At 42.3% G+C, this 24,898-nt stretch overlaps 1 protein-coding gene across 1 annotated transcript in view; it reads right to left on the bottom strand.

Moving 5' to 3' along the window:
- The window catches only part of FLT3 (fms related tyrosine kinase 3), an 86,983-nt gene extending 62,564 nt beyond the window's left edge, over positions 1–24,419 (bottom strand). The window contains exons 1-2 of the mRNA XM_019530135.1: positions 24,324–24,419; positions 2,578–2,702 (exon numbers count right to left, since the gene is read on the bottom strand). Coding sequence (XP_019385680.1) covers positions 2,578–2,702; positions 24,324–24,378 — 180 coding nt within the window. The 5' untranslated portion in view covers positions 24,379–24,419. The remainder of the gene's footprint in view (positions 1–2,577; positions 2,703–24,323) is intronic.
- Positions 24,420–24,898: the final 479 nt, after the last annotated feature.

Here is a 24,898-nt window from a genome sequence, read left to right as displayed (position 1 = left end):
CACACCAACTGCAGAGACTTTTTTAGTCTGATGAAGAGTTTTTAAACCTGAAAGCTTGCTAAAAAAAAATTTCAACTATTTAAGTTGGTCTAATAAAAGATATATTCACCAAAAAAATCTTGTCTGCTTATGTCCTGAGACCAACACGGCTACAGCCTACACCCCTGTACCAGTATTTATAGCACTTAAACATGTATGGTAACAAACACCAAAAGTAACTTTAATATTTCCATTCATTCAGTAGTGGGATTGGCATATTCTTGTAGCCATGCTGGTCTAGGAAATATGTCAGAAACAAGATATTTTTGTTGATATACTTTAGTTGGAAGAGATGTTAAACAAACTGGCAGACACACAAGAAGACTACTTTGTTCCTGAGAGGTTGTCTAACAACTATCTCAATTATACAGCGGCTTCAATAATAGATATCACTAAAACAACCTTACCTCTCCATCCAGTATGTTTAATTGTACTTGGTCAGCAACTACAGTGACATTTATTAAAACTAGCTGGTTTTCCTTTAAGAACTGATATTAGAGCACAAGTTCAGTCAAGACTGTAACACCTTCTTCCAGCAATAAGGACCAAGTTTAATTCCCACTCTCACTCAAGATTTCATTTACATCAGTTAATTCCAAGAAAGCACTAAAAGAATTGCAGCTCCATCCTTTTTCTCCAGACTTCTACTGCAAACCCAGGACCATGAAATATTTTAGCACTGGGCTAAAATGTTAGCCCAATGCTAGCATTCATAATAATGAATGTTATAATGCTATAGAATTAGAATCCTGTTCAGCTCTTTCCATTGTACCCCAGATAACAGACTTGGCAGGCCATGACCCTTCTTATCTCAACTTTCCTCACTTTTATATATTGCCAAAGGAGACATTCAGATGGAAAAATGAATTTTTTCCATCAAATCTTAAAACCACTTGGCAATTTGGGACTTTCAGCTCAGTCCAAGAAAGGGGAAGCATGTAACTCCTCCATCCTAGGAACAGCCTCAAAATTCCTGTTTGCCTGGAGGACAGGAGGGTAAGTAATTCCTTGCAGCACACTGAAGGTTTTATTTTATTTTTCCCACCTTCCCCTATCCCCCAAACACACACTTTGTGTTTGACAAGTTACTCCTGAGAGGAAGTGAGATGAGAATGACTGAGATGAAGATGAGGGGGCAGAACTCCATTCCCTCCTTGCCACTTCATTTCCCATTTGTGAGAAGTGGGGATCTTTACAGGAGTCCCTACTTCTCACAAATGGGAAATTAAGTGGCAGGAAGGACTCTCAGCTGGGGTGCCAGAGGCCCCTAGAGTGCCACAAAATCCTTTGAAGGGTTTCACAAGGAGGCAAGCACATGCCCAGTCCTGCCTGGCCACTCCTCCTTTCTCCCCTCACTTACTGCCCAGCCCTATGGAGGTAATATATAGACCCAGGCCTGTCCATGCTTACATGCTATTCTCCTGCCCAGCCGTTATGCAAGGAGATAAGCACATACCAGTCCCTGTCCAGCCCACACCACCTTTCCCCACCAGCTCCTGCAGAAGGAGGTAATAACAGTTAGTTTCTGAAATGACATGCTTCTTGACTCACAAAAGTTACTGAGGGGTGCCTGGAGTCTAAGAAGGTTAAGACCGCTGCTTTAGAGATAGCTCTTTATTCTGCTTGGCCACATACAACAAGGGCAAATCTCAGGCCTGACAGACTGCATTTACTAAATGAATTTACCACCTTTCAGATTAGCTGACTGATGTGGAAAAGCATGTAACAAACATTAACAGCACAAATCATGAATGCTGATGGAGCATTATCAAGAACTCTACGTTTACATAAGAATATAACAGAAATAGGAATAGTGGTCCAAAGCTACTATTTGGCTTGGCTCTTGAGTAATGCTCACTCAGATGTCCCTCCCTGCCTTTCCTGTGGTCCCAGTGATGTTCCTTCTCACATAAAGAAGGAACTGTTACTACAGTTTGGGAAGTTTGCTCTTTTGTTCTCAGCACTCGGAAGTTGTGAACTTGTTGCTGGTTTAGTTCTCTGTAGGGCAAAATTGTGAATTTATTTGCCCAGGAATTAAACCGATTTTGTAAGACAGCCTCTGTAACTTAGTCCGTCAAAAATTTTAATAACACATTGCAATGTGCAGTTATTTAGTTGCACCTTGTCTGTTTTTTACCTTTAAGCCCTCCAGAAACTCAGCACTAGAGGGGAAAATGGTATCTGGTCCTTGAGTCACACTTACATCTTTGATTTCTTAGGCCATCTCCAAATTATTTGTCTTCCAAAAACGTGCATTTCTTTTTATTTCTAGATTTTTCAAGTGATGTGAGACTACCTCCCAAAACTGATCAGAAATTCCATTTTAGATAAAACCATCTATTTTATTCCTATTAGAAATATTAATAGTTTAGCATTTCCATTTAATCTGAAGTTTCTTTCTCTATTAATATTTATGATAATCTTTATTTGAAGTGAGACATCACTGCGCTTAAAGATTTAGCATATTGCAACATTATGGAAATACCTCTGTGTGTACTGAATGAGATTCTTTTGTATTGCTATTCACTGTTCATTTACCTTAGTAGATCCAGATGACTCCAGTGTTCTTGATCCTTTATTCTTCTGCTTGATTAAAATGCATGTAATCTTGGATATATTTTGGCTTGTTGCAGAAGTGAAAGTCAGTGCTATAATACCAAGAGCTGCAAAACAAAAAGAGAAAACATATATAATCAGGTGTACATCCTGGAGCAGGAATAATCATTTGAATGAAAACAAAATGCACTACAACCAGAACTGAGAGTTTATATGCATGTTATGTGCTGTTGTAAAACCTGCTTCAGTGACTGTATGCACAAAGCCATGGACATATACACAGACCTCACATTCAGCAATTTGACCCCGAAGAAATGTAGAAGAACACTGAAGGTCATGGAGATTAGAATCCTTTAAAAATATAGCCCCCTACATACTCCAAACCACATAGTTAAATTCTCTTACATGTCTGATTGTCTTTAAAGGTCATCCTACAAGTCTCCAAAGCAACAGGTGCTTCAGCATCAGCCAGTGTAAGATTCTACTCACTGTCACCCAGGGGATGTTGTTTTCAGTACCCACGTGGCTTCTGCTCAGAGCAACTGTGAAGTGAAGCCATTCAGATGTCTCCTCACTTCTCTCCTGGCTCACCTGCAGAATCTTGCCCTGCCCCTCCCATTCCTCTTGCACTAGCTAGTAGCTTGCCCCACATATCAAGCCATGAAATTGTTTTCCTCTTCATGCTTTAAATTGCTGATTATGATCTTAAAATACTATTCAATATTGAATTATTACTTCCCTGAATTGGACCCAACCTGCATAGGAATCCTAAATTTTATTCTGAGAGAGAATAATCTGGGCTTTTGATTCTACTGCAAGAAGATAAGGAATAGAAATATGGACTTGTGGTTGGAACACAAAGGTTGCAAAGAGACATCATCTTTATACAGCCATAAAAATGTTTACGGCACCACAAACCCAAAGCAAACAGATGTCCATGCCCTTTGTCATGCCATAAATACCCACCTATGTGGCCATGACAATAGGTAGTATAAGTTTTGTGATGTATATTTTCCCTAATGCAGAAGAGCATAGATTGTGTAAAAAACAGGATTGTGTTCATTTACATTAAGAGATCCAGATGACTCTAATGTCCTTGGAGCTTTACTGTTCTGTGGGTGGGTCTACGTGTCACTGTACAGTGATGTTGCTATGGTGCCATGCTTTAGTACTAAAGTATGGTGCAGCATAGGGCAGTTACTTCTCCATGTGCATGGTGCATGGTTAGAGCATCATAGTAGTGTGCTATAACCAGACAGCATGCCACTACGGTGATGTAGCTGGTGATCACATGTAGATCCATGTGATTACTATGTCATGGTAGCATGCCATATGGTGACATAGCACATTGCTACCATATCCATAGGGCAACATGTAGATGCTCCCTGTTTATTAAAATGCATGTAACCTTGGATATATTTATACAATGCTGTACAAGGGGTGTGGGGGAGCAAGCAGGGCAACTGGCCCGGGCACTGAAGCGAAGGTGAGTGAACAGGTGTTGCCCAGTCAGGGCGGGGCATGGGACAGAGCTGCAAGCAGCTTGTTTGGGGAGGCATGGGGATGCGGGGAGGGTGGCTCCTGCACAGCATTTACTCCTGGGCAAACGTGGGGGGGCATGTGCCCCCTGGATCTGTGTGCAAGGCGAAGGTAGTCTGCCACTGTGGGCTTTGCCCCAGGTGTCTAACTTCCTTGCCATGACACTGTATTTATAACTAGCATCATTTTGGGCTGTGAGCATCTCCTGAGCAGCCACTCAGGCACAGAGGGGAAAGCCAAAAGCTTCTTCCACTCATACAGTCACTCAGAGAGCACGCCCTAGTCTCTCCATTGTCTAGGGAGCAAAGGGGTGGTTTGCACCTGCTCTTCCTGGGGAGTGCAATTCTGAAAAGGGAGCAGGAAGGGAACCATGACTGTCCACTTACTTCAGCCCACAGCAGCCTATGGCATCTAGCCAGTGCACAGAGTTAACATCCAGATCCATCCTAATACATGAAGCAGGCTATATGCCCCCTGGGCATGTCTACACGTGCAATAAATTCAAAGCAGGCTTACTGTGCAGTAAAAATACTGTGCAATAAGCCTACAGATATGCTCCCTCTTGGGAGCAGATTTGCTCCTAATGGTACCCTGTTCTCTCCCTCTGCAGCAGCCAGGGTAAGCTTCAGGCTCCTCCTAGGTGCTAGCCCAGGGGCTGGGAGGGAGTATGGGGCCAGGAGACAGCTGTCTCCTGGTGGGGGCTGGAAGATTACTCCTTGCCCCTGGGAGCTGGCAGGACAATGTTCTGCCCCTCCTTGCCCCTGGCAGGACAATGTTCCCCTGACCCAGCAGAAGGCAGCTTATGGCCCTGGCTGCACAATGGGGGCTAGGGAGCTGGGAAAGAGCAATGAGGGAGTTCCTAGCCCCCTTCCCCGATCTGCCAGTGGGGGCATTCCCCACCCAGCTGGGGGCTCACTGCTAGCTGCCCCACTAGTGGATCGTGGCAGGGGACTGAGGTCTGCCCATCACCCACAGCTCTTTCTAAGCCCTGTTCCTCAATAATCTGATTAGAACATGGGGCTGGGAAAGAGCTACAGGTCTGGGACCTGCCCCAAACTGGGACAGTTCCCAGCCAACCCCAGGCTGCAAGGAAAAATCTGAACATGTAGCCCAGAGCTGGTTGAGACCTGCCCCAAAACAGAATAGTTCCCATCCAGCTCTGGGCTGCATATGCAGACTACCCCCTCACAACCTGGGGCTGGCTGGGCAGGGAACTCTCCCCATGCAGTAAGCTCCTAGTCCTAGTTCCATGATTGGAGTGGAAACTGGGAGATTGCTTCCTGCCCCCCAGAAGCTACCTGCTGCTGGAGCAGACTCTGATGGTGGAGACCAGGCCAAGACAATGTCTCCCTGTCCTAGCAGCAGGCAGCTCCCAGTCCCTGCTCCACAATCGCTACCCCACCAGCAGATTGGGGCAGGGGGATGAGACCTGCCTTTTCCCCATGACACTTTCTAAGCCTCATGCCTCAATTGCCCAACCTGGGCACAGGGCTGAGAAACAGCTGTGGGGCTAGGACCTGCCCCAAACTGGGAGGAAGCTGACACTGGGAGATAAGGAGAGAGCTGGCAGTGGGAGATAAGGATGTTTCAGCCCAGGTCCTGTGACAACAGGCTGAGAGATAAGGATGTTCCAGTGCCAGCCCTGTGACTGTGGAGCTGGTGCTAGGAAGTAAGGATCTCCCAGCCCCGGCCCCACAATTACAGAACAGGGGCTGGGAGCTCCCAGCTGCTGGGGCAGAGGGACATTATCCCCATCCGGCCTTTGGTGGTGGAGCTCTCCCCAGCAGCAGGCAGCTTCTGGGGTCAGGGAGCAACCTTCTGCCCCTTGCTGCCCAGCTGACGGGGAACATGTTTGCTCCCTGTTAGGTGTCTACATTCGTGCTTTTGTGCAGTAACTAACCTTGACTAAATTTGCTATTTGTATTTACAGGTAACAAATTTACCATGATTAGAGCCAATTACTGCACAATAAGTGTCTGCATGTGTAGATGTGGATACTTACTGCACAGTAATTAGCTCTACTGCACAATAAAGTGTCTCGTGTAGACACACCCAGTAACTGCTCCATATGCATTTGCAGGTAGCAAATTAACCATGGAATAGACTAATTTACTACGCAGTAAGCATCTGCATGTGTAGATGGTGATGCTTACTATGCAGTAAATTGGGCTACTGCACAGTAAAGCATCTCATATAGATGAGCCACCTGTGCACAAGGAGCAGCAGGAAAGAGGTTCTGCTTGCCTGTGTGTCACAGTCTCCTGGGTGTGTATCCTCCCTGGAATTATGTGGGTCTGTGGCTTCAAAAGCCACAATCTAGCCTCATAGTTGTAATACAGTAACCCTAGCCCTCAATGTGCACATAAACAAGAAAAAGAGAAGTAAGAATACGGAACTAGCCAAGGGAAACAATCCGTGTGTGATCTTGATAAGATCCCAATGCCAACAGTATAAATAAGCATTGGATCCTAAAATAACACCTTGTAGCTGCCTTTTCAAAGCATTAGAAAGTTTCTGCCATGTCTTTACAGAAGTCTGCAAAATGGTTGAACAAGGAGCAAGAATCTGAAATTAAAGACACAAAAAGCAAAAGAATTAACTCAAGATGAAGGAAAGGTCTTCATTGCTAGAAGAACTGAACAGTGAAACTGGCTCCCAAGGCAGGTGCTGGAGTCACCAAAACTGCATACTAAGATAGTCAAGATAAAACATAAAATCAGAGTTCCTAAATTACTTTCTCCTTTGTGATTTTTTGCTGTGCTCAGCAATTCTAACTTAATTACAAACACCAATTTTCAGCTCTTGGGGCAAATCAATGCATATGCATCTTTCTCAGGTGACCTGTTATTTCAAGAGCCTGTCACAAGGCATTTCTAATGCTCTTCTTCTTACTCCATACCCCATTGCTCCTATGTTACATCAAGGATGCCCACTTGAAGCTGGCTTCTCAGCTGGTGTAGATCAGCACACCTCCACTGAACCACACAAATTTAAACCAGCAGAGAATGTGGCACCAAATTGTCAACTTCCTAAACATTTTTTGTGTTCCAGCTTTGTGTTATCCACATAATGGCCACTACTATAGTGATCACTGGGCTCACTAAACACAGGCATACATGAATGAGAAGGACTAAACAATAAATGTCATTTGTGGAGCACTCAGTAAGCTTTAATGTATAAGCTACAACCTGAGGGACAATTTCCCAATTCCCAACTGTTCTAAATTTGGGGTGTCTTGAAATTATAACTTATCATTACAACTATTTCATTGTACAGCTGGAAACAAATTAATTCCTGGTAGAACTCCATGACATGATCCAGGTTGCTCACAGTAGTGAATATTTGTTTGCATGATCTTACTTATTGCATAGTAGCAGAGAGGAAGAGATTTAAACATTTAAGTAATAGAGAAAGTGTTTTTATCTTAGATTTAGGAGATGGACATGCTAGGAAGAGACAGGACCCACCTGACAAAGAGAGGGAAGAGCATCTTTGCAGACAGACTTGGTAATCTGGTGAGAAGGGCTTTGAACTAGGTTCACCACAGACCAAAGCCCTAAGGTAAGTGAGGAAATGGGTGACCTGGAGAAAGCACAAGCAGAAGGGAGCAACAGAGAAGGCTTTAAGTAGAGCAATTGGCTACAGGTGTCTACAGGAATGCACAGAGCTTATCTTTCTGTGGTCATCTAACCCCAGATGATTTCCTGCTCCTGGGGTAGGGGGCTGGATCTGATGATCTGGTGAGGTCCCTTCCAGTCCTCATGTCAATGACATCAATGAAGAAGATGTCATTGGAAGTCCTTGGACAGTCATAAAACTACAATGTGATTAGAATAACAGAGACTTGATGGAATAGCTCACAAGACTGGAGTGCTGTCACGGGTAAGTTTGGGAAGGAAGGCAGGGGAGAAGAGGAGGAGTTACACTCTATGTATGATTGCTGAGCTGTGTGATTGCTCAGAGCTCCAGTATGAAATTGTAGATAGGCCTGTTGAAAGTCTCTGGATTAGGGACAGAGGTGAGAACAGCAAGGGTGATGTTGTAGGGATGTCTGCTATTGCCCACCAGACCAGGAGGATAAAGAGGATGAGGCTTTTTTCAAACATCTAGTGCAAGCTTCCCAATCACAGGCCCTGGTTTTAGTGGGGGACTTCAATCACCTTGACACCTACTGAGAAGGCAATATAGCACTGCATAGGCAACCCAGGAAATGTTTTAATAGTGTTTGGTGACAACCACCTGGTGCAAGTGTTGAAGAGGCCAACCAGGGGGCATGCTCTTCTTGACCTGTTGCTCACAGAGAAGAATTGGTGGGGAATGTAATATAGTGGATGGCTACTTGGGCAGCAGCAACCACAAGATGATTGTGTTCAGGACCCTAAGGAAAGGAAGGAGAGCAGCGGAGTACAGACCCTAGACTTCAGAAAAGCAGTTTTTAACACAATCAGGGAACTGATGAGCAAGATCTCATGGGAGGCCTATCTAAAGGGGAAAGGCATTCAGGAGAGCTGGTTGTATCTTAACCTCACTGAGGGCACAAGAACAAACCATCTCGATGTGCAGGAAGACTAGCAAGTATAGCAGAAGACCAGCTTGGCTTAGCAAGTAATTCTTCAATGATCTAAAACACAAAAAATAAGCTTACAAGAAGTGGAAACTTGGACTAATGATTAGGGAGGAGTATAAGAGTATTCTCAGACATACTCAGGGATCAAATCAGGAAGACCATAACACAATTTGAGTTGCAGCTGGCAGGGGATATGAAAGGTTACAAGAAGGGTATGGAGCACCAGTAAAGGGGTGCTCCTGCACCAAGCCACTTGCCTCACTGTGCCCGGCCAAAAACCAAACCTCAAGTGCCTCTCCTGGGGTTCCTACATCTGGCCAACCCCCTTCCTGGACCACAATCACAAGCCTGGGTTACCATTGCCACCACCCAGACTCAGATCTTTGTCTGGGCCCCGTGCCACCCAGGATACACATGCCCGGTAAACCTTGAGATTTTGGGGTGTTTCTATTAGTCTGAAGCATTCACCAGCAGCCTCCTGTGTGGGAGAAAAGTAAAATAGCCAAGCCCACCTTAGTGGGTCCCTTCCCTTTTAAGCACACACAGTGAGGTGTGTTGAAACAGATAAATTTAGTGATCAAAGAGGGATAGGGTGGGGAAGGAATACCAATAGCAAAATATAGAAAGAAAATCAACCCTGAGCACACTTGAGTGGCTTGTCAGACTTTTGATATATGACTAGATTACAGTCAAGTTCCTAGTTAAGTTTCTTGTAAGATACCCACTTCTGCATCCAGAGAATGAGAGACAGCTGCAGAGGTCCAAGCTTCTGTGTGTGTTTTAAAATGTCTGCATGTCTTCTTCCTGGAGGGACCCTCTTAAATAGCCCTCCTGACCTCACCACCTGGACCCAGTCAGGGACAGGTGTTATTTGATGCCAGCCAATCAATTTGAAAAGCATCAGCATTACCTATTGGAGGAACATTGGCATATGCCTATCTCCCATGTCATGAGGTCAAAACTCAGAACAATAGAGAGGTCAGATCCACCCCCTCTTACCTGAGCCAGGTCACATACACAGTAACCTGGGGCAACCAGGTTGACAGACATGTGAGAGGACAAAGAAGAAGGAAAGGAAAGGAGACTGGGATAGAGTTCTTTCACAACAGGTTCCTACAAGTATGTCAGCAACAAAAGGGAGATCAGGGAAAGTGTGGGTTCCTTACTGAATGGGGGAGGCAACCTAGTGACAGATGATGCAGAAAAAGTTGAAGTACTCAATGCCTTTTTCACCTCAGTCTTCACATGCAAGGTCAGCTCCCAGGCTACTGCACCTGACAGCACAGTTTGGGAAGGGAGCACTGACAGTGTATAAGTCAGCTGACAGTGGCAAAAGAACAGGTTAGGGACTATTTAGAAAAACTAGAAGTGTATAAGTCCATGGGGCTGGATGCAATGCACCCAAGGGTGCTGAGGAAGTTGGCAGATATTATTACAGAACCACTGGCCATTATTTTTGAAAACTCATTGCAGTAAGGAGAGGTCCTATACAACTGGAAAAAGGCAAATGTAGTGGCTATCTTTAAGAAAGAGAAGAAGGATCCAGGGAATTACAGACCAGTCAGCCTGTCTCAGTGTCCAGAAAAATCATGAAGCAAGTCTTCAAGGAACCCATTTCTAAGCACTTGGAAGAGAAAAAGGTAATTAGGAACAGTCAGCATGGATTCACCAAGGGCAAGTCATACCTGACCAAACTGATTGCCTTCTACGATGAGATGACTGACTCTGCATACAGGCTGGGGAATGAGTAGCTAAGCAGCAGCTCTGCAGAAAAGGACCTGCATGTTACAGTGAACAATACGTTGAATATGAGCCAACAGTGTGCCTTTGTTGCCAAGAAAGCTAATGGCATATTGGCTGTGTTAGTAGGAGCATTGCCAACAGATCAAGGGAAGAGATTATTCCCCTCTATTTGGAGCTGGCTGATAATAATTCCCCTCTATTCAGCACTGGTAAGGCTATGTCTGGAGTACTGCGTCCAATTTTGGGTCTCCCACTACAGAAAAGATGTGGACAAATTGGAGAACGTCCATCAGAGGCCACTGGAGAGCATCCAGCAGAGGAAATGACTTAGGCTGAGGGAACTGTGCGTAGTTAGTCTGCAGAAGAGAAGACTGAGATAGAATTTAATAGCAGTCTTTAACTACCTGAAGGGTGGTTCCAAAGAGGATGGAGCTAGACTGTTCAGGTGACAGATGACAGAACAAGGAGCAATGGTCTCAAGTTGCAGCAAGGAAAGTTTAGGTTAGATATTAGGAAGAACTTTCTCACAAGGAGGGTAGTAAATCACAGGAGCAGATTATACAGAGAGGTTGTGGAATCTCCATCCTTGGAAGATTTTAAAACCAGATTAAATTAGGCCTTGGCTGGGATGATAGGGATGGTCCTGCTCTGGGCAGGGGATTGGACTAGATGACCTCCTGAGGTCCTTTCCAATCCTAATTTTCTCTGATTCTTATGGTCAAATTTTGGGACAGGGAGAAAGAGATGCACACTAGGTCTGGGAAATATAGTATTTTACAACAAGTCCACAAAGGTTATTTTTTTTGGTTTTGGGTTTTTTAAAAAAAACGAAGCCAACAGTTATGAACAGGATCTTAAAATAAATAGAGTAAATGATTTTTTAAGATGGCAGAGAACACATTCAGCACACAGGAGAAGGCAGGATTCTATTCCTGCCAGGAGACGCATGATCTAACAGAATGAGAAAAAGTCACCGAATGTGTGAGGTTTTCAGCAACAGTGGAGTGAAGGCAGGAAAAACTGTCAGAAAAACTGTCAGGATAGCAAAGGGCAGTCACATATTTTTAACATTTCTCTCTGTCCCCTTTTCAGCCATTCCCTAAATTGCATGTACTGTTTATAGTTTGGCATCAAGACACTTGGCAGGAACAATACCAAATAGGGATTACTTTCTGCTAATCGTTCATAATCCTAGTATCCCAGAATTGGGTCTGCAGAGACCAAAACTGTGCATATGACATTTTGTTGAAAGAAAACAGAGAATTAGTATGTATAGTCATACCTGATAATGCTTAACTCTAATGATATAAAAGCCAGAGTAAAAATAAATTGCTGGCCTAGATGGCATACCTGGTTTTAGTTTTTGTCTTGTGGACCTTTCTCTTTTTTAAATTGTGTAAGAATAAATGCTGCGAGTAGAATCCTGGTCTCATTCACATCACTGACAAAACACTCATTCACTTCAGTGGAGCCAGGCTTTCAACAAGATTTAAATTAGAACCCTGTAATGTGGTTCAGAAATCACATAGCTGGGAAATGCCAGTAAAGCCAAGTGTCAGAAAATAAATTTAACTGCTAACGTCAAAAGGCAAAGTCCCCACTCTTTTTAGGAAGCTATTGAAGTGAGAAGCTACATTTATACTGGGTGAGAGTTAGGTAGTTGATCCAATAAAATTTTGTGCTGAGGTTTGTTTGTGAATAATGAGTGAGTAAAGTCAGACAGGGCAGGGTTATATTCCCATAGAAAACCATTCTAAAATGTGTAAGCTAGCTCCGCATCACTGAGAAAAAACATCTGAGGAACTCAACCATCTCAAGAATGAACGAATAATCCTCTCTTTACAGGGAGAGTGTACACCTTGTAAGTGAAACAGATGTTAGGAGTTATAAATGACAATCACTTTACTTAGCTGTAGAACAATGTCCCTTACCTGAAATGCAGGTTTGTTGATTTCAATGTTAGCACAAGGAAAGAAATTTAACAAGTAGGTTTGACAGATGCTCACCAGCACATGGCGTTGCTTGGTACGAGTACATTTGCATTTGGAATCTGAACAGGATCCTGTCAATAGCATAAAATTATAAAAGGGCCCTTCCCAGAGAGACTATGGTCTCACTGATGCCCATAATAGCAGTTAGGATCCTAATGCCAATGCATTGTGCTCTCTGACACAAAGCCTGTGGGTTGCAAAATTAATACCTCAGGCTGCCAGTTGGACAGTCCTGATTTAGGGCACAAGTTAGATGTACAAGGAGGCAGAGTTAAAGATTAACAGACAACCCTAAATCTGGCATTTCCTTATTTTTGAATGCTTGACTTTCCAGCCCAAATTACAGGGAGAGAGGGGTAATGCAATTTTGTTGTGGATCAATAATACAGCCTTTCAATGAAGGAGGCAGCCTTTCGAGGCCGCCAACATAAAGCGTAATTACCTCTGGACTGGAATGTTATAAACCAGCAGTTCTCAACCTTTTGCAGCTTACATCCCACCTATGTAAGGTCAAAAAATCCTGGCCCTGCCAGTCGGCAAGCGGGGAGGTTGGAGGGGGGAGGCCTGCAGAGGCTAGTCAAAGACTGGGGGGGAGGGGACTGGGGGGGTCCCCAGCAGCCAATCAAAGCATGCAAAAGTGGAAGTCCCACCATGGCACTTCCGGTTTTGCCACTGCAACCCAAGTCCCACCTAGAGGACATGTCCCACCGGTTGAGAAACCCTGTTATAACCTATTTTTTCTGGAGCACACTGCACCCCTTAGATTGCAAGAGAACAAAGCCAGAGAGAAATGGTTACAGAGAATGGCAAAAGAAATCAGGTCCTTGTTCCAGCAATTTACTGATAGAAGCATGTTTCGTTATCTCCTGGTGCACCCTAGAGCCTCATCCTCCTTTCCTACTACCCTTACTGAAGGCAGTCTACTGCAAGGTAGGAGGAGAAAACACTACGAGATCTGGCCCCCTCCCCCACGCCACTCCCAGCCGGGCTCTCCCGGCTACTACACTTGTGAGATGCCTTCTGCAGTGTGAGAAATAAAAATTGGGAAAAAGGATCAAGTTTCAGGATGGACACAGGTTTATAGCAACAGGGAGGCTCAGGAATGCAGGCTGTGACAGAGGCTTGAGAGCCTCCATGCGAAACATCCACCCCGCATCTGTTTCCTACAACTCTGGCTCCTGGCTTCTTATTTTTGAAGGAACAGCCAGCACCAGAAGTCAAGGCAGTGAGGAAAAAGAATGGGTTGATGCAGAAAAGCAGCAAATGGAGAGGAGGAGCAGCTACAGAAAGAGTCCTTGTTACAGGGGAAGGAGAGAATGAACCCAATCTATGTGGGACACATGTTGCTGGGCAAGGGAGGAGCATCACAGGGAACAAATCCTGGGGGGAAGTTGCTACCACAGGTTATGTCCACAAGTATTGGGTTATTCAGGGATCCCATAGGATTTTATGGTGGGGAACAGTGTGGGGGCTTCTGTAGGAAACTTAGACTCTCCTCCTTGCCTCAGCAATCCCCTCAGGGGGGGCAGGTCACAGGTAAAAGGGGCATGTAGGTCAGGGCAGAGAAGCTGCTGAAGGTTTTCCTTGCTCTGGGCTGCTGGACAACTTCATAGGGAATGATGGACAACTGACATTAGTTGAAGAAGGATAAGGGATGAAAGGATATAAACAAAATCTTAGCTTACTTTGGTCTTCCCAGAGAAGAAACAGATCATAGAATTATAGATTCAAAGAAGTAGGGTCGGAAGGGACCTTGTAGATCTTCAAGTCCGACCCCTTGCCTGGGCAGGAGAAAAAACTGGGCTCAGATGACCCCAGCCAGGTAGACATCAAGCCTCCTCTTAAAGACCCCCAGGATAGGAGCCAGCACCACTTCCCTTGGAAGTTGGTTGCAGATCCTAGTCGCCCTGACCGTGAAGTAGTTCTAAAAGTTGTAAAAACTCCATTGTTCCAGGGAAACGTAACCATTGTCAGGGGCCATCACCACATAGCATTTGTTCTGTGCTACAGGAAGATACATTATTTGCACAACACTGTAAACAATCAAGTTAGATGCCATGAAGCTGCTAATGAAGTTAGAGTAGCCTGGGACTAATAATGTTCAGCAACATACAAGCATCAGGGTTTAATCAAGCTCATTAATCATAATTAGTTGACATATTACTGAGTTTGATTCATGCTGGTCTACGCCAGGCAGTTACAGTAAATACTGTGTTATCTAACTTGATTGATCACAACCATGTTCCAGCATGACTGAGTTTTGAAATACAGTCAAATCTGTGGAGTGAGAGAGGCAGTCTCTCAGGGAAATCAGGATAATCCCAAGGACATCTTGGCAGATGAGCACACTGAAACTTTTCATTTGAACCATTATGAAACAATAAGCCAACAAAAAGAGCGAAGCATGGGGTGATATGATCTTGAGAGTCTGTTCTACTAAATAAATACACTGCTATGTTCTGAACAAAAAAATAATACACACACACATTTATACACACATATATACATAAACATGACTACATCCGTTTTCTTCCTGGATGCAGTGCAATGAGACCTTCCTTATTTTTTTTTAAGCAATGTAATTCTTTTTTTCATCCTTTTAGGTAGTTTTCATTCAGGACTCTCCCTACCACTTCTTTTACCTGGAATGATCTACAACATTTAGGGTGCATCTACACGTCACCCTCCAGTGATGTAGGACATGCCACATCACTGTATGGTGTGCTATAGTGACGTAGCAATCACATGGGTCTACATGTGATCACCAGCTACGTCACCATAGCAGCACACTCCCTGGGTATAGTGCACTGCTATGGCAATGTAGCGGCAAAATTTAACCATTCGCTGTGCACACGGCGCAGTAACCACCTGTGCTGAGCTGCGCTTTACTACTTCCAAAAGGAAGTAGTACAGCATGGCGCTGTAGCAACGTCACCATATGGCAACATGTAGATGCACCCATAATGTCTTCTCAGCTCATCTGGTTTCACCTAGTATATCAGTTCTGAGAAACTTCCCCCAAACATGCAGGTTATACTTGAAAATACAATACCTTTCTTCTAGTAGACTTTAAATTCCATCCCCCAGCTCCTGAACTAGGCCACCTTCTTGTTGCTTTACTTCACTGGTGCTTATACATATGTGTGTGTTGGGGGGGGGGTGTTTTAATTAGAGTGGATCCCAAAGACCCTCTAATTAAAATGTTGAAGTGTCCTGTGTATTAAACCCCCTTACATTTAAAAATGACTGCAGGACACTTTAACTAAAGCTCATTCAACGAGCTTTAGTTAAAGTGCCTCAGTGGCCATTTTTAAACCCGCAGCGGCTTACATACGTGATGTGGCAGCTATGCCAGAGTGCTTTAATTAGAACATGGACCAGACTCAGCTGAGTCCGCTCGGATGCATTCTAATTAGAAAGCATCAGAGCATGTGTATAGGCACCCAAATTTGTTCTTTACTGCTCAGAGAGGTAACGTAGAGAGGGGGAAGTGGAGCAGTAGCAGCTCAACCCTGCACTTAAAGGCATCTCAAGGACAGAGTGTGTTGGCTTTGTGGAGCCTGGTGGGAGGAAGAGGCAGGGAGATGCATCTTATTGTTGCTTCACAAAAGGACTAGTTTGCAGCCCTAACTGCTACATGCTTCATATCAGACATGCTGTTCAGCCTGAAAGTTTGCCCCATCCCTACTGGGGGAACCACTGGCAGTGCCTCCTCTTACCACTAGGTGGAGCTCCTGCCCTGCCTCTGCAAGAAGGCGTTGAGATAGCAGGAAATCTCCCTCCATTTTCTTCCTAAGTTTCTGCAGAACTGAGCTTGGTGTCTGATAATGCAGCCTTCTCATCATTCAGTATAACAGCTAGCTCACTAATGAGTTTAAAAATAAACAGCATTATACAGGGTCTCTATTCTGAGATCGTGGGCTAGATAATACTTCTACAATTCTCTTGTCAGGGACAACTGTCTTCCATGACTGTCTTATCTGTGGTTCCAAAGTTAGCTGACGAGGCTGATCTGGGATCAAAAGACTCTGTTGCAACTCGGGCACATGTTCCCATGTGGGATGGGTGGCTTCAGATTCTTGATTTGGTGTATGACGTACTGTTTCTGCCGCTCCCACTTTTCCAAGTGAATCAAAGGATATCTATTTAGTTTAATTTACACCCCTTTTTAGCTCTTCACATATCAGTAAAACCAGTATTCATTCCCCGCCTCCCCCATTATTAGTCAAATTCAGCCCCAGAAAATGCAGGCGTTACTCATCTATTGCAAAGGTGACATATGGGATGGGATCCTGGCCCTTTTAATGTCAATGGGAATTTTGCCATCAAATTTGGGAGTGGGGAGGACAGAATTTCATCTCTCGCTGCTAAATTTGATCTATTTGAATTATATCGTTCACTCAATATGCACAATATACTATATAGTCTATTATCAAACTCTCTTTGTACATTTTCTTTATAGAATTTGCTTCAGACCAAAGAATGTGCACTGAATATTTATTTCTTTGTTTAAAATATGTCTTCACCCCTTTGAAATATACCTCAACCTTTTAATTTATGGACTGTTTCACAGCTCACAACTAACTTAACCAGTTCTCTTTTTAATTGCCACCTAAGGAACTGTATTCTATTTTTACTTATAAAGGTGACAGTAACAAAAGTTATTTGGAAACTCGCAAGCTTCAGCTACACAATTAAATAAAATCACTGACTATGCAAAAAACATTAAATAGTCTCATTAAATAGGTCATACTATGTAAAGCAATGTTCCATATTGAGGGTTCTGGACACTACCATTATATAAACATTGCATCATCAGATAATTATTGTAAAGTCTGTAATCCAGAACTGTTCCTAATGTTCTTTTCCACGGTGATGTTGACTTGCAGGTTGACATTAAACAATCTCTGTTTTTCCATGAAAAAGTCTTAGGCTTAAAATATTAACCCTTTGTGGAAAGCCGAACTAGAATTTTGACTCAGCTTAATCATTTGTGAAGAAACAAGAACTATTATTTTTAGAGCAAGGGCAAACATTCCAAATTCTGCAACATGTGAGCAAAATACATTTCAGTGTATTAATTTCCAACATATTCTAGACTCTCCCATCCTGGTCTTCAAGAAATACTCATCGAGTTCACTGCACGAAATAAACAATATTTTCTGGCTGTCCACATCCAATTTGTTCAGTCCATTATGCATTCATTTATCTAAATGATTTTATCTCAGATGATATGGAGGAAAACTAACAGCTCCAGTCTGCTCCAGGAGCATCACTTCCAGAGTTTCACCCATAACAACATGGCTGCCATACCTAGAATCAATGTTTTGCTCATAAATCCATTTTCAGGATTCATGAAATGTCTCACTGGCTATTCTTTGCCACCAGCCTAACAGTAGCTGCAAGGAGGAGGAATTTAGTCTTCATTCACTTCATCTCATTAATCTTAACTCATTATCAGTCTTCTCCTCCTGGCCACCTTTTCCCAGACCTTGGCCTCAACCAATCAGCTCCCTAGTCTGATGTATTTCTAGCATACATCTCAGTTTTCATTTTGCAGCATAATAATACCTTTTTATTGCTACTTTTTTTTTACTTAGAAAGGCTATTTTGTGGCTAAATATCGGCTTCCACTTGACCAGTGTCAAAATCATTTTGGGATTTTAGTGAAATTATGCTATTCTGGGATTGTCTATATTTGGTTTTTCAGCAGAACATCTGGATGTGGGACAGATCCTGGTTCCTATTCCTGCCCTGTGAATCCATGAATAAGTAGCTTTATCTCTCTATTCCACAATTTCTCTTTCTAGTAACACGAGGGTAATGATAATATAAAGTCCAATGGGAAATTTGCATAGGGAGCTCCAACTAGCACTTAATTTGTTTTTTCTCTCAGATTCCTGTTTTATCATTCCTGTCTCCTAAGTTTCTTTTTCCCATTGACTGGATACAAAAGTTTTCTTCTGTTAGTTGGTTTATTTTTTTAAATATAGCTTTTAATTCTTCTGCTCAGATTTCTGACCTCCCCTGTACCTGGAACTGCTATACTTCTGGAACAGCTATAATTCTGGTAATAGTAGCTAATCTTAATGAAAGGCTATATATGTCTGTGATCAACTCAACCACTTCATAAGTGACTTCTTTCAAAACTTTTGAATAAATACTATGTGGCCCTAATGACTCTTTTTTTTCCCCCTCAAGGATCATTTCTACCATTTCAGTCTCTGATGGTAACTAATTTTTATTACCTGCTAAAGGTAAGAATGTAACTCCTTAACACCTCTGGTGATGAAGACTAAAAATAAATGTAATATTTAGATTTTCTGCTCTGCCATTCCCCTCCCTACCTGCTTCCTTTACTCAGTGGTAATCCAAATTAATCTAGATTTGAATCTATACCAAAGTGCAGAATCAGGGCTGATACAGACTTTGTTTCCTAACCTCAATTTGCTTTTCATCTTACCATGATATCTTCATTTCAGTTGGCGTTCTATATTTTAAATCACATAGTATAAATTTCTCCAGTTACATATTCTATATCTAAAAGTTGGTTGCTTATCCTGGTCCTATTTAAATAAGTAAGCTCCTATTGGAGATATTAGGCCCATGGGCCAAGCTCCAGCCATGACCTGTGTGCAAGCATTCTTTCATGCTGAAAGACCCCTGAAGTCTCTGCTCTTACAGAAGGGGTTTGTAATCTTCTCCTGTTCTACCCATTGAATGTAAGTGACAGCTATATATTTAGTGGGTGTTTAAGTGCACAAACACCTGTGGTGTATGGCTAGGAATTGATACATGGATGTGACATCAAAAAGGGCCATGTGGCATTGTACCATCAGTGTTCTAGACCATGATCTAACAGTAAGGACCTCTCTTACATAAAACCTTGTAATTTACAGAGTTTGAAAACAGAGCAGTTTTATGAACCTACAAATTTCAATTAATACTATAATAATTTGGCACTGATATTAAAAGGACTAAGAAATATTATTCGTGTTGGCCTGAAGAGTTCAGCTGATGTCAGTGGAACTACTGACTAACTTCTCCTGAGTAACAGGTACCCATGTCAGCCACAAGATCAGGCCCTGAATGCCTCGCCTCCAAACAGAAAATGTTCTACACAAAAGAGAAATGAAAATGCAAGAATATATGTTGAGGACACCAGCTGAAGAAATGATACTGTTTGTCATCCATGTACTGTAACACTTCCCCTTTGAATTAAAAAAATCATTTCCACAATTAGAGAGTTTACTTGTCCACTGTTTGGAGGGGGGATGAGAAGGGGAGCCTTTCAGCATATTAAGCATTAAGCTACAAAATATAAAAGAGGTAAAAAAATAAAATAAAATAATCCTTGATTTGGTACTAAAATACCACTGTATCTCATCACTTGTATTAGTGAGCAAGGTCAACAGGGGAAAATAATTATTATACCATGGTTTTAGAAATGTAAAATGAGAAATGCTCACACCTCAAGGAATGCTCTGTAACTCAGTACACATTTATATTAAGACTTGTGCATCAGAAGCTTACTTATACAATCAAATGTGTCTTATAGAAGAAACAGTAATTATTGTTGTGCTATTAAAACACTAGTGTGGCTAAGCACCAAAGTCATCACTTCGGGGGTTTTCCTGCTTCTCTTTTTCTTTCTTTTTTTATGCAGCATGTTTTCCAATAAGATAACCTAGAAAGATAGCTATAAATCTTCTTTCTCCCCCAGTACATGGATCTGAGTTGAATGAAAGACAGTACATAGCATGTACTCTTTCTGTTTTTTAACCTTAACTTCTATGTAATGTATCAGGGGGAAAAAGATTTTATCCTTCAAACGTTATGTCCTCATAAGAGCTGGCAGTTTAAAGGATTCTGTTCTCATTTTACCCATGACAGACAAAAACGGAGTCCCTGATCCAGTGTTTTGCATTGTGTTCAGCAGCATAACAAAGGGAGAGGGGCAGCTGGGGCACAAGCCCTGGGTGATGATGACCCCAAGGGAGGTGCAAAAATAGCAGCAGCTGCATTGATGGCCCAGTGGTTGCTGGCAGCAGTGCAGCCACTACTGGTGCTGTCCTGTGCCCCACTGCTATTCAGGGCACTCAAGCATCAAGTTACACCTCAGATAGTGTTTCTGTTTGATTTATTATAACCTCTTCTTGGTCAAGCAGCAGAGGAATAGTCTTGAGTGCAAAATGAATCAAGATCCGAGTCTTCCTGGTGTTTTGGATCCTGACCTGATTTTGCTGGGTTCTCACTTCCCTATTAAAAACTGTGCACTTACTGGAACTCTAAAGCCCTTGTTCTCTTCTATTGTTTTCTTATGAGCCTGCAATAGCTTGCTGGTCTACTGTTACCACTCATGCTCTTCCACTGTTTTTGTATTCAGGATATTTTTTTTACACTGCCAGTCCTTCCAGCTGGATTTTGCAATAAAGTTATCTCTGCTCTCACCACATCACCAGATTTTTCAGTTAATATTTCCCTCAGGATTTTAAGGAAATCTTCTCAATTGCATCAGCTTCCCAGAGCAAAAGAGCAGCTAGTAGTGACCAAACTATAGTTTTTTATGCTTTAAATTTATTTCTGTTGAAAGTTATAGTCTGCAATATCAGTGTATACAAATAGGTTAGTTTGTTATTTTGAGCCTTCTTTCTGCATTGGCATATGCCATCTTGCTTTGATAATGGAAAGTCCTTGCTTAGAGGAATTTAACAAACCTGTAATCTCACTTCACTGAGGCATCCAAAGATGTTGAGATCAGAGCTAGCTGTGCATTTCTAGCTTCCAAAGTTGGGCAAGCTATAGCAATCTCAAAAACAGGAAAAGCATGGCAAGGTCCATCTTCAAGAGACATACAACAAGAATAAGTTAAACTCCGTTCTATTCCATTGCAAAACTCAAATAATCCTTTTAACCTCAAAAGTCTTCATATCAGAAGCAGTATTGCTACCTATTAGTCTATAAAAAGGGGTTGGGTTTAGTTGGGTTGGTGTGGATGCTAATGTGCACTTCTGGGTTGGCAGCCCAGAAATCACAAATTTGGGCAAAGCGCTCGTGGTACAGCCTTGTCAGATTCTGACAAATCTGTGAATTCTGCTAAATACCTTGTCACACAAGGACATGAAAAAAAGGAAAGGAAGTCTATAAAGGATTTGGCAACTCATGAGAAAATGAAAGATATACTACAATTCACCAGGCTGATGTGTTTCACCAGGTAAATATAGCAGATACTAGTCACATGCAAAGATTTTGCTTGGTTTGCCTAAGAGCTTTAATGTGGTTCACAAGACAGATTATAGCCAGGATAAAACTTGATTCTCTTTGTTGGATGTTCACTGATTTAGCATTTCTGGCAGCAGCATGGTTCTGTGTCTGAACATGCTGTGGAATGTGTTATTGGTAGGTTTGTAAGAAGGTAATCTTTGTGTTGTAGTGGGATTGAAAATTCAGAAGAAAGCTAGCTCTTAAGCTTCTCTGTTATCTGTTTAAAAAGCAGAAATGAATTCTCCATTCTCAGGAGAATTCATTTCTGGTACTCCAGTCGCATTTCTGGCACGCTTGAGCTTTGTGTTCTATGTGTTCTCTGATTTGAGTTACTGCCTCTTAGCTTTTATGCAGTCAGACAAATTGAAGTCTGGTCTAGAGCCTGTTAAGGCATGAACTTGCTGTCCTTACTCAAGTAAAATTTCCCTCGGCTTCATTGCAGGATTGTAACCTAAGCCAGAAACTCATAATTGGATTTCTCTACTTTGTCCTGAAACTGTAGGACTCTGCAGGACTGGAATAGACTGGAATGGCTGTGGTAGAAACTGAATGTTACACAGATAAATGAAACAAGCCAATTTGTTACAGGCAGAATGCACCTTCTTGAGGGCCAGCACAAGCACCACTTCCATATAAATAATCTTCTCAACTGGGACACCATGGAGAGGTCTATTGGTAAAGCTACAAAAAACCACTTCAGTTTGACACTAGAGATAGCCTCAAGATCAGCAATTATGCATCTCCATAAGTGATACACAGGGGCAGAGAACGCTTTTCCAACCATAACCTAAAGTATGAGGTTGAGGAAGGGAGCTGGATTCCATCACCTCCCTGTACTTTACCAGCAGGGTTTGTGAAAGTAAGGTTTATTTTAACGCTAGATAAATTAGCTGTAAACACAGACGTCTCATCTGGTGAGGATAACCAGAAAAACCGTAAGAGAAAGAAACAAGCGCTGGTTTATAATGTTGCCAGGATCTCTCTCCATACTATTGATACTTGACTTTTGCAGCAATAAACATAGCTTGTGCTGAGATTTTTACAACTGCAGACCTATAAGTAAAGATAGAGAGGGAGCCTTAACTCTGTGTAGTCTTATTCTTCTCAGTTCTGGAGAGTTTCAATGTAGTTTTTCTTTTTCTGGATAAGTGCATGGTTTTCTCCTGACAATATTATATCAGTTGGATAAAGTCTGTTAGCCTAGGATCTGCTACATTACTTGTGTTCAGTTCACATCTTAGTGTAATAATGAAGAACCTTGATAATCTCAGGGAAAATGTTACTTCATTTGTAAGAATTTCAGTATCTCTCATATAACCCTTAAACAGTTGTATTAAAAAAAGTGTATTTATGAGTGTATGAAGCCAGTAATTCTCATAGAAATGACAGGGCTTCTGATTTCTGCTACATTTCTGAATGGCTAAATCAAACATCTCCACAATGAGCAGCAATACAACTAAGGACAACGGTCCTCTTGTCCCCACGCTTTGTCTGTTTAGAAGGTTAGCTCTTCAGGGCATGGCCTGCCTTTGTGCAATCCTTAGCACAAGGTGGCCCTCATCTCAGCACTGTTGTAATACAGACTATGATAATTGATGCTTACTTTTCAGTGGGCCATTTAAGACTATCACAATGGTTGCTTGTTTAGATCCTTTGATTTCTAAGAAGAAAATGCACCAAAATACATCTTTGACAGGATATGTTTCAGTATCAGTTTCATTAGAATCAATTGAAGCAGGATAACATGAAAGAATAGTTTTTATTCCTACTCCATCTTCCCTCCAAAGATCTCAAAATCAGGGCTTTGCAAACACAGAAGAGGATCTCTAATAACAGTTCTGTGAGGTATTCAAAATTTGTTATCCCTTGGTGAATTTAAGCCACGAAGTGACTTTCCCAGTCATATATGGCAGTCAGAACCCCATTCCCCCATTAGTTTTCAGTCCTGATTTTTTAACAAACTACATGTTTACTCCAGCAAGCAGCTTATTTTAGAGTCAAAGGAAAATACTTCAATGGGCATCTTATTCACAATAACTGTGGTCTCCATTTCTCCTAATTGCTAAATCTTTATGAATTTGTACATTCCTAGGGAAACCGAGTCATGAAAAGTAGAGTGTCATCATAGCAATGAACAAACCAGAAACATTTGTTATTCCATTTTCATCATTGAACAAAACTTACCTACCCAATATAACAGCAAAAAATGGACAGATTCACTATTAGAGCATATTGCCAGGGTATTCCATAGGAAAGTTCTTTTAAAAAGTGCTTTTATATTGCCTAAGACAATCAGGGTAGGTCAACATTAACATTCTTTACACTGGAAAACAACAACTAAAACATTAGTTTGAACTCCTCCCCCCTCCCCCCCCTTTATATATATGGATGCAAAAGCCTAAAGGGACTAGGGAAGTTAGGAGAAACAGGAGGCGTACAAGAGAGATAAAAGAGAGTAGCACCCAAGAAAGAGAAAGGAAAGGTGAGAAAGAGAAAGAGAAGAAAAAGAGCTGAAAAAGAGGGAAAGAAAAGAAAAGAATGAGGGGAGAAAGTTGGAATGTAGGAATGAGAAAGGACGCAGTAGTAAGGGAGGAGAGGAGACTGTATATTGTATATGCCCTTACCAAGCAACTGAAGTGGGTTTCTGCTAGCACAGGTGCCGGACTGGTGTGCACTCATGGTCGATGGTACTGGAGGCTGCCCTGCTGGACTGAAGTCTGCAGTCCCGAGACCCTAGTGAGTGAAACGAGTGCTGCAGGTGGCTCTCAAGGCATACGTCACTGAACCACAATAAAACCACTTCTTCAAAAAACTGAGGGCCCAAGGACGTGTTCAGCCGAGACTAAACCTGAAGGAAACGGCTGTACAAGGGAGAGAATAAGAGGCCTCTTTTGGGGTCAGGGAACCTCTTCCTTCTGCTGTCAGGATCATTGCAGAAAGAGCTGTATTACGCAAGCCAGACTAGGTATCTATTACTACTACTGTATTTCTGTTGCTTACATTCTCTTAGTTCATAGCTTATAAATGTGGATAAATTATTCCAGATTGGGCAGAACTGGCTTTTTTCCTATGTAATTCTGATTACTGTTTTGGAAGCAGATGCTACTTCTATGTGCAGGCAATGGCTGAATGTTCATTTAAGTTTTGGACTTGACAGTGGGCTGCTACTTTTAAGCAGTGGCATCAGCCTGAAAGAGGG

Source organism: Crocodylus porosus, unplaced genomic scaffold (genome assembly GCF_001723895.1).
Source record: "Crocodylus porosus isolate Cpor-Errol unplaced genomic scaffold, CroPor_comp1, whole genome shotgun sequence".
Lineage (NCBI taxonomy): Eukaryota > Metazoa > Chordata > Crocodylia > Crocodylidae > Crocodylus > Crocodylus porosus.
This window is presented reverse-complemented; position numbering and strand designations above follow the sequence as displayed.